This window comes from Fragaria vesca, linkage group LG1, assembly GCF_000184155.1.
Source record: "Fragaria vesca subsp. vesca linkage group LG1, FraVesHawaii_1.0, whole genome shotgun sequence".
Taxonomy (NCBI): domain Eukaryota; kingdom Viridiplantae; phylum Streptophyta; class Magnoliopsida; order Rosales; family Rosaceae; genus Fragaria; species Fragaria vesca.
The window spans coordinates 8,426,243-8,442,003 of NC_020491.1; the positions used below are offsets into that span (position 1 = coordinate 8,426,243).

Genomic DNA, 15,761 nt, shown 5'->3' on the forward strand with positions numbered 1-15,761 from the left:
TGATGCAAAGTCATCTGGAGAGCTGGTCAAATTGCATGAGCTGCCTTCCATAAACTCGGAAGATCCAAATATTATCGCAGCACATGGCAGGCTTTATCATCTCGCACGTCCAGTGAACAACACATCGGGTAGACCCATGCCCTTTGAGGTATATGATCCCTCCACCAAATCTTGGGATCCTTTACCTCCTCTACCTCAAGCTCCATTCTTCCCGTATGCTAAAGCCCCCAGCTGTACTTTGGTTATGCAGTTTGGGGCTCTTGTATTTTGTTTTCATTAGGGTTCCTCGGCATGTCGTTGACAACAATCTTCTTTGTACCAGTACTTTTCAATGCAGAATCAAGAACATGGCATCAAGTCTATGTAAAACACAATATGGGACGATTAAATGGTTGTTTTCCTTGGCATGACAAGGCCGTTGCTGTAGGGGACACTATATACGCCTTGGGATTTAAGAGGGGAACCATCATATCATTCTCTATTACGAAGTCTGGTTCAGAGGAGGAGGGTACTCTTAGCTACTCTCTAACAACACCTTACTTTTTGAACGGCTTGAAAATTATTTCACATCCAAAGTATAAGCCTTGCAAGTGCTCTGAACAGTGTTGGTCTCCTTTCGGTGACTTTGAGTTTTGTTTAGTCCAGACTATATGCTCCACTGATCCTAAGTGTCAACCTTTTTTTATCACCACGTTCAGAATCATCCATAAAGAAGGAACGTTTAGCCGTATTCAGAGCTTGTACTCTGCTATCCAGTTTATGAGCACTCAAGGTTATGGTAAGTTCTTGCTTTTATTTTGCTACAATCCAGATTATGAACCCAAAGAAGCATTGTTGAATTTGATAAAGGACATGTTAAAAGAGAGAAACAAGATAGAAGGGATCTCACAGGAGGTTGACAATGATATTATGGGCATTAAACCCATAGAAGCGAGCTTGACACATGATGAGAAGGTTGAAATGCAAAACGAGAAGATCAGCGTCAAATGCAGCCTTGAGTGCCTGAAGCTAGATTCAGCACTAGGAGGAGAGAGTGCGACTATAGTTGAAATAAAAAGCAGCTCTGCCAATATTGACTCAAACTCGGGGGATTTTGAACCCGAAGACAGTGTGATTGACAAGAAAAAGGCGAGGAGACGCCTTAAGAGAAAGGTTAAACGCTCAGAGAAGAAGGGAACTAAAAGAGACTCCTACATTGTCTCTCTTGTCAAACATCAAGTCTAAAGGTCCTAGAGGGGGGGGGGGGGGTGAATAGGCCTTTTTTGAAATTTTCGTTGTCTTTTGTATCCGAGGATAATAATGACTTGTGCTATCCCAGAATCACAGGATACGAGTTTGCAGAAAGTAAATTGCAGCAAATAAAGAAACAACACAAGGATGTTTTTTACTCGCAGAAACCCTGAATGCAGGGAGAAAAACTGCGTGTCTCTAACTCTTGAGAGACAAAAACTTCCACTAAGTTGAAGTAACTTCTTACAAGAATAATAGTTCTAGTGATACACTACCACAGTGCTATCCTTCCTAGTCCCGAACTAGTCTAGACCTATTCCCTCTCTTGTTTCTAAGTTCTTACAACATGGGATACTTTTCGAAGCCTTGTTCGTGAATTCAGCTAACCACTAGCAGATTCAACCTTGAACGCTTCTTGGGTTGGTTGCACTACACATCCCTCATGGTATGCAACATGATATGAGTTGATGAAAGAAGTTTTGAGTTCAAGCTCTAAGGTTTACAGTCACGAAGAAGACTTAGAGCAGCATGAACAATGCAAGCTAAAAACTAGACTCAACAAAGAAAACGCAATAAGGAAGTTTTCCACAACCACTGAGCAAAGCCAAAGCTATAGATATATATAGGCATACAAGGCATCAAAGATGATGCAGGCTGACCTCAACATGTTTCAGAAAGGTTTGGACAGAAGTGTTTGGTTCCCCATACTGAAAGTGATGTAACCAGATGGAGAGTTGACACAAGCAACCTCAATAAGACAAAGACACCTTTCCTAAAACATGAACGATTCAAAACAGGGAGCAAAGAGGTTTGAAACCCTCTTACTCAGTCCATTAGTGGACCTTGACACAGCTGATAGCAACTGGTCTTTGAACCATACAGGGACCAGCTATACATAGGATAACGTATCATGAAATCCCAGCTGGAGCCTTGAGCATCAAACCATTTGGTCACGGGTTGGCATAACAAAAGATCTCAACCCTTTGATTGGTTTGAGCGCTAAAGCACTTCCCACAAACTCAGTTGTCCATTTGAATTTGAAAGACTTATTATACTAATATAACAGACTTTGAAACTCAGGACAGCAGAAGACTCAGTACTAGGATAGCAAGCGAAGCTGCTAACCTCTGTGAAAAACAGTGATATGCAGATGCATGTTTTACCTGAAACCATAAGGGATATTAGTGCCACTTGTTCTTGATCAGACAACAGCATCTTAAGGTGTTTTGCAGGATAAAAAGGATTGCCAACTATCCTTATACCTTCAAAGTCTCTACTATCAAATCATTCGGAGGAAGAGCATACGTCCCCATTGCTTATATCATCATCCTTTTCATTGGTTTGCTTTTTGGACTCTTTTCTCTTCCAGAAAATTAAAAGTGATAGGAATATCAAGGAATGCCTGCTAAAGTTTTACTGGAAGTGCTTGGAGTGGCTAAGTAAGCACAGGAGCGGAACGGTGTGTTTAGGTCGTCTCTTCAATGTTTACCCTAAACGCGCGCCTAAGTCTCTTGCTTTTCTGTTATCCGTCTTTTGGGTTGTTTCTTGGCAAACAAGGTATTAATAAATTGATATGCATTTATGTTCTGAAACCTTTGGAGGTTGATCATGACTTGGATGTGTGATTTGGATACGAAATTTGATGCAAACGCTTGTTGTGGAGCTTGGACCCATGGAGATACAAACTTTCTTTCTGAAGTTTTAGCTAATGAATGTTGACATCAATGTTATATTAGTTAATTTCACATCGGAAAAAAAGTGATAAGAGTAGCTAACAAATTCACCTACTGAATTTTATCCTTTAGACCAATGATGATAATGAGGTACTGCTAAAAATTGTAATGCCAGCACCTGTAATCCATATTAGTAACCGATATTAGTAACCGATAAATATAGAATAAATACCAGCTTGTAGAGTGAGTGGCATATCAAGAGTGTTGGATTTGAGGTTGCGTCGTCTCTGGTTAGTTTCTCAGGCTACAAGTCTCATCAGCAGCAACTGTTTACGTTCAACTCTTGATCTGCTATCTCTGATGTCAACAATACAATGAAGAGTTGCCGTACAGTATACTGCTAATTGAGTGAGAGAACAAGAAGCAGGAGATGATTGTTCAAGTGCACAGCAGAAAGTTCAGGATCGTCTACTTACAAAGTAAGCAGCAGTACAACCAGACCAAATGGTATTAGCCGAGATTTATGGTAATTTAAACACAAAATCTAGGTTTGTACAAACTTGAGGATCTTCATGAGATGGGGCACTGCGTTTGATGCCAGTCCTCAGGACCTTCATCAGATGGACTGCTTCATGAAGATCAACAATTGTTTATTGACCAGAGCAGTTGATCTTCTAAACTTTGGTTCGCCAAATCCATGGGCAAGTCAATCTTGTACACAGAACGGACCCCGTACCCTTTCACCTTCAAGCATGCGTCGCTTTTTAACTCAAACTGGACCCGTTTTGGTATACCCAGAAACTCATAAACAGGAATAAAGAATACACAAAGGTGATCTGATGAACTTACAATACTGTATATGCGGCGAGAGAAGGCGCTCCAATAAAACCAAATGGCATGTGCTTGAGATGGTAATCCTTTGCCAAAATTATAGTTTAGGAGTTCTGTGAGTGAATCTTTGCGACATCTTTTTCGTGCACGTTCACTTGCATCAGCAGCGTCACATATTTTTTCAGCTCCAAAACGAACACATAAAGCAACCCCCATCCACGTACTACAACATGAGATACAAGGCCGCTCTAGGATCACTGAGTCTCCCTTCCCTATAATTTTGAACCACACAGGAATGTGATTTCCAGAAATTATGCGACTGAACTCAGGTTGCACTTGCACCCCGTCACACCTCCCATACCTATCAAAAGCACATTCCTCGTATCGCCTCATTCTCAAGTCGAGTTCTTCCACTTTTTGCTTGTACAGTGTATGAACACCACATTTCTTCACCTTCAAGCCTGGGCTGCCTTGGAACAGAGAGTTGATGAGTTCTTTAAAATCAGTATTCGCTGGATAATGTTTTGAAGGCAGAAGCAATACACAAAGGTGATCTGAAGTAACAACTTGGTTTCGATTAAAACTGAAACTGGCGGGTACAAAGAGACCAGGCTTCCATGAACACAAACTTGTGTTTGCATGATCTTCAGCAAGGGCACCCAGGTTTTCTTCAGCCCCATCTTCAGCCCCAAAAAGAACACATAGAGCAAACCCCATCCACTTACTTCTACGAGAACCTGGTGCCGCCCCTCTCACTGACTGTTCAATACTTCGACCTTCTGCCCAACAGGGAATATTATTTGCAGGCATTACAATACTGAACATCTCGAAAAAAGGAGGAGGTTCCTGCACCACGCCAACAATACAGTCACAAAACTCTGTGTGTGTGTGTGTGTGTGTGTGTGTGTGTGAGAGAGAGAGAGACCTGAAGGAACCGCCGTAGAATTGAACGTGTTGTATCACAACTGCCTCCATCCTTGAGGCTACAGCAGTTGATAAAGTTAAAGGTTAGTTTCCATAAGCTGCACAACTTTGGTGGATCTGGAAATTTTTTTAAGGATATACAGTTGCTAGCGTTCACATCACATATGCCACTAAATGATGGAAGGCGTGGCAACTGTTGAAGCCTTTTGCAATCTTCCAAGTTCAAACTCTTAAGCTTCGATAGCATAATGATGCTTGCAGGAAGGCTGACAAAATTGTTAACACTGAGATCCAAGTCCTCTAAGGAGGACAAACAACCAATATCACGTGGAATTGCTCCTTCACCGAGTTTGCAGTCATTGATATTTAATCTCTTCAAGCAACAGAAATGTTTTAAAGAAGCTAATACTGGACTCAGTGAGTGTTCAGCACCCGCTAAATCACACTGTATTTCAGAAGTTCGCACACCAATTCCACCAAAAGAAAGTTCTGACAACTTTTCCATCCGTGACACAAATTGTGGAAATACATTTACTTTTGAGCAGCCAGAAAGATCAATCATTTCAAGAGAATCCATTTCTAGTTCACCTGGAAGATTCTCAATACTTCGGCAGTTCTTGAAGTTCAAAAGTTTCAGTTTTTTCAGAGACACAATTGATGGATGAATTTTAACCAAATTTGTGCAGCCTTCAAGAATCAGCCTCTCAAGATTCGGAATTCCTGTGAAATCTGGGGTCATTTCCAGGTTCTCGGAGTAACTAAGATCAATATGTATCAACTTCTTCATGTGCTGTGGAAAACATAAATAAAGAATAAAATATGGTGATCAATTAGTTCCAAAAATAAAATTATCAAACTAAAACAAAAATTGGATGCAAGGAAGATTATAAACCTTTATCCCGTCCCAAAGCTGATGAATTTTGCTATGATGCAGAATAAGTTCAATAAGTTCCACGGGCTGAAATTTTGGTGGAAGAGATTCTGATGGATACGAAATCCATTCGAGAAACCTTAGGGTATCAGGAAGACAATCAGGGCCTTGGCAGAGAACTAAATTTTGCATTTTCAGAAACTTTAGTTCATACATTTTCGAGAAAGCATTGGGATTCCAAGCTAACTCTGTCGATTTAGGCAAGTGTAAGGCTATGCTTCTGATTGTTTCTGTTCCCTAATTTGAATAAGAGAAGAGTTAATTCAATAACCAGTTCAATTGTATTAGAGGAATCATAATTTTTATCCAAGCTTCATATATGTGGATAACTTCTTACCAAATTATGTTTCAATACAGGAAAGATGTCGTCAAGAAGCCACAACCGACTGGATCTCCCAACCGACTCTGAACGGATAATTTCCTCTCCCATTTCTTGTATCAAATCATGCATGTTCACACAGTTGTCATATGTAGTTAACAAAGATTTCTCAACCAAAACATTTATTTTGATACGAATGTCGAAGCTGAAAGCAGAATTGAGTATTTGAATTACTCGTTCTTTGTCATTCCCCTTGAAGAAACATACAATATCGAGGAAAACTTGTTGGCACACCTCATCTAATCCGTCATAACTTATTCTGAGCACTTTAAAGATATCATCATTAATAGGAGCTTTCCTTAGCATAGCCACTGTACTTTCCCAATCCTCTTGATCTCTCTTCCACAGAGAAGATCCCAAAATCTTAAGAGCTAATGGAAGGCCTCTGGCATATTCCAATATACTCAGAGACAGTTCCCTATAAACTTCTTCAGGTTTGTCCTTCTTAAAGGCTCTCCAGCTAAAGAACTGAAGAGCTTCATCCTCATTTAGTCCCCTGCTCTTATATTGTTTCTCTATACCATGCGATGTTAGCAAATATTGGTTTCTTGTTGTAACAATAATCATGCTTCCTGAACCAAACCAGTCTTTTCCTCCGGCCAAGTTTTCCAGTTGGTCTGATTGATCCACATCATCAAGAACTAGAAGAACCTTTTTATTAAACAAACACCTCCTTAACTTAGCCACTCCATCATCAACATCCTGTACTTGAATATTTTTTTCATTCAAAATATGGCACAGGAGTTTTTCTTGTAGATGAACTAGACCTTGTGCTGCAGACACCTGCCTGACATCAGGAAGAAATATGCTGACTTCAAAATGATGAGAAATTCTGGGATAAACAAGTTTAGCAAGGGTGGTCTTCCCGATCCCACCCATACCCCATACTCCTAGAAAGCAAACATCATTTGCTTTTGTATCCAAAAGAAAATCAATTTCCATCAGTTTCGAATCAATTCCGACCAAATGCTCTTTGGATTCTGATGAGGCAAATGTAGGATGAACTTTCTGCCATAGTGCTTCCACAATCTCTTTGATAAGTTCTACTTCATACCTATAAGATCAAAGAAGAAAATAATATTTAAGGAAGATTATAAATGTATACACTCTTTCAACCAAAAAACGGATAGAATCATATAAAGTCCTCTGCAAAGAACCAAATTACAGAGAAGCGCCAAATTGAACAAGAAACAACCAAGTTTAAGTTCTACATAGACCAATTCACCGAGCAAACCAATAGGCAATAACTAACTCGATCATAATGCTCTTCGAGATCCATCCCTGGATACTCTTCAAAAATCACCATATATATGCAGCACAGTACAGTGTAGCAAAGTGAAGAGAAAGTAATACTAGTAGGCTAAGGTTGCCGGTCCAGAACTATATTTTATGTGTTCAAATTTCAAATAGCGTATCCGAAATAGAGTGCACATGCCTATGATAGAACATTCAAGCACTTGATATTGATAAAAATTACCTGTAATCGTTTGAGGTCCAGCCAGAGAGATTAGCCACTTTGGTTAAAGCATCTCTCCACTCTTGCATCTTCTTCCAGTCTTCCCCAGAAAGCTTCTTATCGTGCTCAGCAAAAGCCTCCCCAAAGCTGCCTCTCTGATGTCGTACATCAGAGGGATCCACCTCATAAAAGATCGGCAGAATAGTCCCCCTCTTTCCCATGCATTGAACGATCTTTGCGAGTTCGAGCAAGCACCACTTGGAAGAAGCATAATTTGGCGACAGAACAACCACTGCAAACCTTGATTGTTCGATTGCAGACAGGAGCTCCGGAGAGATAGTTGTACCTCTTTCAAGGTCTGGGTTGTCCCTGAAGGTTTTGATTCCTCGCCACTCCAATTTGTCGTATAAATGGTCGGTGAACTTCTTGCGGGTATCCTCACCCCTGAAGCTCAAGAACACGTCGTATTTCCACTGACCAGATGATGATGGTGATGAAGCAGAAGACGTGGAGGCTCTCAAGTTGTAAGTCGAGGCCATCGGAAAGTGGTTCAGAACAACTCTTACGATTCCGCTCCTTACTGATGATTACAGTTATAGGAAGAAATGCTAGTGGCACGGAAGATGGAGAGAAGTTCAACAGAAATAGGGAGGAAGGAGATCTGAAAGGGAAACAAAGCAACGTTGAGAGGATACGACGAAATTACAGTGTCTCTGCGGCTTTGGACGAAAAGAAATGACTTTTGACTTTGTGAACCACTGACGTGGAAAAACCAAACACAAAACGAAGCTTTTCTGATATTTCTTTTTAATAATGAACTATGTTACTAACTTAAACTATATATAAAAAAAATCGGGTAAGAAAGACATTTTATCACTTATACATCTCTTACACACACAAAACTAACCTAAAATAACAAGACACCACAGCTATGACATTAAGACTAAAAACACCATGCTGTTTTAGGAGACCTGCAACATGCCACCATGCTACTGACCTCTAATACAACAACACTCTCAATTATACTAGTAAGGTAACATATACAAGTTATATATAAACTGTAAAAGGTAAACCTGGAAGGAGACCACAACATCCATGTATTCTTGGATCTGGGAGGCCACAACACCTATGTATCCTTCAGATACAACCATACTTGCATACCACAACCATACCTCCAATATTTCTCCGATAAACGAGATAGACAAGAAAATGGTGGGTGCCGTGAGCTCATTCTTTAAGAGAGAGGAAGGTGCTTCTTCATTGGTTTAAAAGTAGCTCTCGTACTTTTGGTTACCTCTCTTTGTGTATTTGGCTGCTGCGGGGAATCTTCATATAGATTTTGGGCTTTGGGTTTTGAGGAAGGGATTACCCAATCTCATTGATTAGATTCTTGGTTTTGAATTTCGGGCCTAAAATGACTATTTTACGTTTCCGTACCCTTCCACACGACACCCATATTTGCAAGCCTCAAAATTGCGTGGATATGGTTGGGACCCACATCTAGGGTATGCTTGTTTGACGCGTTATGGGCATGAACATAAATTAATTGTTTGTTTATTTGCATGTTTTATGCTAGTCGACATGCTAATGAATCGCGTGATTTTTCGGGTATCAACAATTGATTACTAAGATAAAAGGAAACATAACTCAATCCACAATTCGTTACCTACAGGGATAAACAAAACTGTGTAACTTGTATTTTGACTCCAAACCAAGAACAAACAAAAAAAAACTGCATTTTCAATGACACTAGCTACCCCTTAGCGTCAAGAATGTTGCAGTTGAGGGTGACTCAGCTGTAGTTGAGTTCAGTTCTTGAGCTCGCAGCAACTCTTCTCTCTGAATTCTTGACCTAAAAATGACCTGCTATCATTGATGTCAACTTCTTGATGACCTGCAGTCGTCACGACACAACACAAATCACCAAGATTTAGAAGAACAAATAAAATTCACTCTGACAACATAAACACTTAATCAAATAGTTACTAATTCAAGGTGTTGGGATTTGCAGGTGAAAATATAGGTATAACTAGCAAAGGTTATAACAGAGAAGGATACTCACCTTAACTAAACAGCATCATTTTGTTGACGAGCTCAGTTCTTCACCTTCTTATGTTGCCCTTTTTAAGCCTTTCTCGTAGCCTCGTACATTCTAAGCACCCCACACCCTTTCACCTTCAGGCATGCGTTCCTCTTAGCACACCTGGTTCTGAATGAGAAGGTAAACCATCTCCATGTATGCAGACATTTATCCCGAGGAACGAAGAATACACAGAGCTGATCTGATAATTGAACAACTTGTTCTAGTTTCAAAACAAGGGAGCCATAGGAGAGCATCCAACGACATGAAATTTTGTGTACATGAGGTTCTAAGTCACCATCTTCACAAAGGGAACCCGAGTTTTCTTCAGCTCCAAAGAGAACACACAAAGCAAACCCCATCCATGTACTACTACATGAATTACAAGGTCGGTCTATGTTCACCCAGTTTCGCTCCACACTAGTTTCAAAACACTCGGGAATGTCATTTCCAGAAACTACAAAACTAAACGCCTCAGAAAGAGGGAGTCTGTTCATCATAAGAACCAACTTATTGTCACAAATTCTAGTGCATCGATTCATTATTAAGTTGAGTTCTTCGAGCTCTTTCAGGTCTTGCTTGTACAGAGCACGAACACCACACCCCTTCACCTTCAAGCATGCGTTGCTTCTTTTAGCACATGTGGTTTCCAAGAGAAAACCAATGTTTTCAAGGTAATGTTTTGAAGGCAAAAGGAATAAACAAAGGTGATCCGACTTAACAACTGGGTTTAAATCAAAACTGAGGCCGGCGGGTTTAGAAACACCGGACTTCCAACAAGACGAAGCTGTGTTTGCATGAGCTTCTAAATCATTATCTTCACCAAGGACACCAGGGTTTTCTTCAAAAATAACACATAGAGCAAATCCGATACACTTACTACTTGGTGAAGAACAATTTGGTACCATATCTTCCATGATCCGATGTTTGAACCAGCAAGGAATATCATTTCCAGGAATTATTATACTGAACATCTCAAAAAAAGGAGGGGGTTCCTGCAACATACAAAGTTCATAAACGATCGTATCAAACAACTAAATGTGTGTGTGTGTGAGAGAGAGAGAGAGAGAGAGAGAGAGAGAGAGAGAGAGAGAGAGAGAGAGACCTGAAGAAACTGCTGTAGAATTGAACGTATTATATAACAACTGCCTCCATCTTCAAGGCTACAGCAGTTGATAAACTTAAAGGATAGTTTCGATAATCTCCACAAGTCTGGTAGATTTGGAAACTTTTTCAAGGATATACAGTTGTCTGCGGTCACATGAGATGTACCACTAAATAATGGAAGGTCTGGCAATTCTTCGAGCCTTTTGCAATCATCCAAGTTCAAATACTTCAGCTTAGAAAGCTGACTAATGCTGGCAGGAAGGCTGACAAAATTGTTGACACTAAGATCCAAGTTTTCTAACGAGGACAAACAACCAATATCATTGGGAATATCTACTTCACCAAATTTGCAGCCACTGAGATATAATCCCTTCAGAGAACATAAATGTTTAAAAGAAGCCAATACCAGACTCAGCCGGTGAGGACTGACTGAATGACATGATACTTCAAACTCTTGCATGCCAATTTCACTACAACAGAATTTTGATAACTTTTGCATCTGTCTGACAGATTTTCGAAGTATATCGACTTTTGAGCAGCCAGAAAGATCAATCAATTCAAGAGAATCCGTTGCTAGTTCACCAGGAAACCTTTGGATACTCTGGCAGTTCTTAAAATTTAAAATTTTAAGTCTTCTGAGAGATATGATTGATGGATGAATGTCAACTAAATTTGTACAACCCTCAAGAACCAGCCTCTCAAGGTTTGGCATACCTGTGAAATCTGGGGTCATTCTCAAGTTCTCGGAGTAACTAAGATCCATAATTGTCAGCTTCTCCAAGTACTGTGAATTAAACATGCAAATCATTATTATGGTACAGTAGATCAATTAACTTCCAAAACATTCTATTCCATAATCAAATAAACACAACAATTGAATATAATTAAGGGAACTTATATACCTTTATTCCATACCAAAGCTGATCAATTTTGCTCTGATGCAGAATAATCTCAATAAGTTCCACTGGCTGAAAATTTGGTGGAAGAGATTTTGACGGATACGAAGTCCATTCAAGAACCCTTATGGAATCAGGAAGATATTCAGGGCCTTGACATAAAACCAAATTTTGCATTTTGAGAAACTTCAGTTTAGACATCTTAGAAAAGGCTTTTGGATTCCAAGCTAACTCCTCCACTTTAGGCAAGCATATGGCTATGCTTCTAATTGCTTCTGTTCCCTATCAATTGAGAATAAGAGGAGTTAATTCCATAATAGTAAAACTCAGTGTTAAAGAAACTTATACTTAATGCAAGCTTGGTACTTCTGCATAACCTCTTACCGTATTCTTTTTTAGTACATGAAAAACGTCGTCACGATGCCACAACTGACTGCGTTGGCCAGGCTCCTGCTCAGACTCCAAACGGACAATTTCCCTTCCCATTTCTTGAATCAGATCATGCATATCCACACGGTTGTCAAAAAGGGTTAACAGAGATTTCTCAATTAGAACACTTATCACGATACGAGTGTCAAAGCCAAAAGAGCTATCTAGTATTTGAATTACTCGCTCTTTGTCATACCCCTTGAGGAAACATGCAACATCAAGAAAAACTTGTTTGCTCATCTCATCTAAACCATCATAACTTATTCTGAGCGCTTTAAAGAGTGCCTGATCAATAGGATCTTTCTTTAGCTTGGCTACTGCACTTTCCCAATCACCTCGATCTCTCTTATACAGAAAAGATCCTAGAATCTTTAGAGCTAATGGAAGGCCTCTGGCATAATCCAATATACTCTTAGACAGTTCCCTATAACCTTCTTCAGGATAATCTTTCTTAAAGGCTTTCCAACTAAAGAGCTGAAGAGCTTCCTGCTCATTCAATCCCTTGCTTTGATATTGTAATTCTATACCATGCGAAACTAGTATACGTTGATCTCTTGTTGTAACAATAACTAGGCTTCCTGAACCAAACCAGTTTTCTTCTCCGGCCAAGTTTTCCAGTTGGTCTAATTGATCCACATCATCAAGAACTAGAAGAACCTTTTTATTAAAAAAACAGCTCTTTATCTTGGCCATTCCATCATCAAAATCCCATAATTGAATGTTTTTTTCCTTCAATATCTGGCATAGAAGAGTTTGTTGTAGATGAACTAGACAGTGTGTTCTGGAAACCAGCCTGATATCAGGAAGAAAAATGCTAATTTCAAAATCATGTGAATTTCTTTGATAAAGAAGTCTAGCAAGGGTTGTCTTCCCTATCCCACCCATACCCCATATTCCTAGAAAGCAGACATCCTTTGCTTTTGTTTGTAATAGAAAATTTATTCGCATCAGCTTGGAATCAATTCCAACCAAATTCTCTGAGGACTCTGATGATGCAAATGTAGGATGTACTTTCTTCCATAGTGCTTCCACAATCTCTTTGATAAGCTTTGTTTCATACCTATAAGAAGAAAGGGAAAAAAAAAAAAAACAATAAATGGGCTGGAACACGAAACTATCAATTAAGGAACTATGTATATAGCTGAACTCCTGAATCCTGATCTATGGCAAAGCATTACATGGACCAACGCTATAGAGAACAATTAACTAAGTCCTAGTGTTATCACATTAACACATAACATTGATATTGTCCACCAATTAATCACCTCTTATATTCATACTTTCATAGTCCTTGATTAACAATAAGCCACACAACCCCAACAAAGCACAATAAGGGAATAATATATAGTTATATACCGCTTTGAAATAGTTTGAATAGTTCAGGTAACGAATATTTGTCGAATTGCAACATTCTTGGAGTAGATCATTTTATGCAGCATAATACTGCATATAAAGACTAGTTTTGCCTTCCAGCAAAGGAAGAGAACCGAGCCACTACAAGCTGGTTGGTGTGCAACTCTATCTCATATGTTCAAATCGTAACTCAGAAATACAGTGGATGCATATGTAGGTTCAAACAAGTACAATGCTAGTTACCTATAATCCTTGGAATCCCATCCAGATTGATTGGCCACTGTTGTTAAAGCATCTCTCCACTCTCGCACCTTCTTCAAGTCTTCCCCATAAAACTTCTCTTCATGTTCAGCAAAGGCCTCGGCAAAGCTCCCTCTCTGATGTCTCACATCAGAGGGATCCACCTCATAAAAGATTGGCAGAATAGTCCCCGTCTTTCCCATGCATTCAACAATCTTGACAAGCTCAACCAAGCACCAAGTGGAAGAAGCATAGTTTCGCGAAAGAACAACAACTGCAAACCTTGACTGTTCAATTGAAGCCAACAGCTTCGAAGAAAGAGTTGTACCTCTTTCAAGCTCTGTGTCGTCCCTGAATGTTTTGATTCCTCGCCACTGCAGTTTGTCATATAAATGGTCCGTGAAGTTCCTGCGGGTATCTTCACCCCGGAAACTCAAAAACACGTCGTACTTCCATTTCGAAGCTGAAGCAGAAGATGTGGAAGCTCTCAGGTGGTATTTTGACGCCATGGGTTCACGTACAACAATTGGGACTCAGAAACTCGATCACTCTTTACACACCGATTATCAGAGAATATATAGGAATAAAATGAAAAATGGATGATAACAATGTCATAGATAAAACAGCAATTGATGCCAAAGATATCAAAGTCATTGTTGAAACGTATTGTAGTAAACGGCGGTTTTGTTTTTTTGTTTTGTCTTTTTTGTTTTTGATCAAATGGGAGAGGGAATCAAACTTGTCACTACTCACTTGCTGTGAGCAGAACTGTACTGATTTGGTACTCGATCAATCATTTCCACTTATGTAGTTGCAGATTAACTCGAAAGGAAAATGCAAGTGTTGGTCTATGGAGCAGAGATCATAGAAGAATTGGAATGGAAGAAAGGGTTATACGCTGACCTGGTTTGGGAATGGATTCCCAGAGAAGCTAATGAAGCTGCTCAGCTTGGTTGTCAGACGGTGGGTCTTGATAGATGAGTTGATCAACCGCCACCGTCTCTTTCATTGGTTCTGGGCAACATGGTTTGCCATGCAATGATCTATTGAACTCGTTAGAGCTGTTGGAGACTCCTACTCTTTCTGCTGTATGATTCAGTGGGAGCTCCATGCTTTTTTGTGTTTGTTGTTTTTGAGCCGTTGCTTTTCTGCAGGCCTTTGATTGGGCTTTCTCTGGTCAATGAAATTCATTTTCTACCGAAAAAGAAAAAAAATTGATAATTTTGTACATAAACAGAATTTTTCGCTATTGAAGTGTTTTATTTTATTCTGTTCAAGAGGACTTCATTAGTAAACGAAGATTTTGGAACTCAGACCAATATGATTATTCCGAACAAGAAAATTAGAGGGGCTCAGTTTATCGGATTTCACAAACGAAATCTATAAAAACACTAGCATACACACAAAAACAAAACTAACTCCAAGCCAAGCAAAGACAAACCAACAAAGAAGTTTGTCCGAATCGAAACAGGTCGTAATTTAGGTCACCAATTACGAAGTGATTGTTTCGCCTGAACTTCCTAATTCTAGACAAATCCAAACCCATTAGTCCAAACTAAGCTAGACAAGCATACTCAAAAGTTAGCCCAACAACAAACAGCCTACAACGCCTAAAGCCCCATGGCTTGCAAGAGAGACCTAAATGGAAGAAACGTGACATGGTACTACACGAGGTTTTAATAATAGCTTCATATTCATGAGCTCGATCAAATCTGAAACCACAGTACAGTGTGGGGCAAACACTATCTCATTACTGTAATCCAAAAAAAAAAAAGGAGTAAATACTTATGACAACCTGTAGTTTATACTTAAAATCAGTTTTGTCCTTCATTTTTTTTTAAACTTGAGGTATACCCTACTACTTTGTAATTCTCTACTGATTTGTCCCTTGTCGTCAATTAATTGTTAAAAAAGATTGTTAAGTTGTTGAGATGACCGGCTTCAGCTCCTCCATTGTCTCCGGCCTCTCACTCTCTCTCCCACTTCTTCTCCCTCATCTCCCCACTTCCCCACCGCCCAAACAAAATGGAGGAGAAGAAGACCTCCCATCTCTTCTTTTTCACTCTCCTCCTCTCTCTCTCCTCCGCCGCCCTTGACCACCACACCCTCCTCCTCTCCCCCCCTCCCTCCGCCCCTCTCTCTCCTAACCCAAATCCTTTTCAAAAAACATCCGAACCCGACTCCGACCCATCTTCCCTCTCCCTCCCTCTCCACCACCTCGACGCCCTCTCC

The 15,761-nt window shown here is 39.8% G+C and overlaps 1 protein-coding gene across 1 annotated transcript; it reads right to left on the minus strand.

The window, feature by feature from the left end:
* Positions 1-3,006: 3,006 nt before the first annotated feature.
* LOC101296906 lies at positions 3,007-14,038 on the minus strand. Its single transcript, XM_004289035.1, has 11 exons — positions 13,533-14,038; positions 11,892-12,996; positions 11,514-11,789; positions 10,610-11,395; positions 9,786-10,499; positions 9,628-9,706; positions 7,446-8,004; positions 5,927-7,022; positions 5,551-5,826; positions 4,660-5,448; positions 3,007-4,580 (listed from the first exon to the last, which is right to left on the minus strand). Exons 1-11 carry the CDS (start codon positions 14,036-14,038, stop codon positions 3,543-3,545), a joined length of 7,224 nt encoding a protein of 2,407 aa, XP_004289083.1. The 3' UTR covers positions 3,007-3,542.
* Between the last annotated feature and the right edge of the window lie 1,723 nt (positions 14,039-15,761).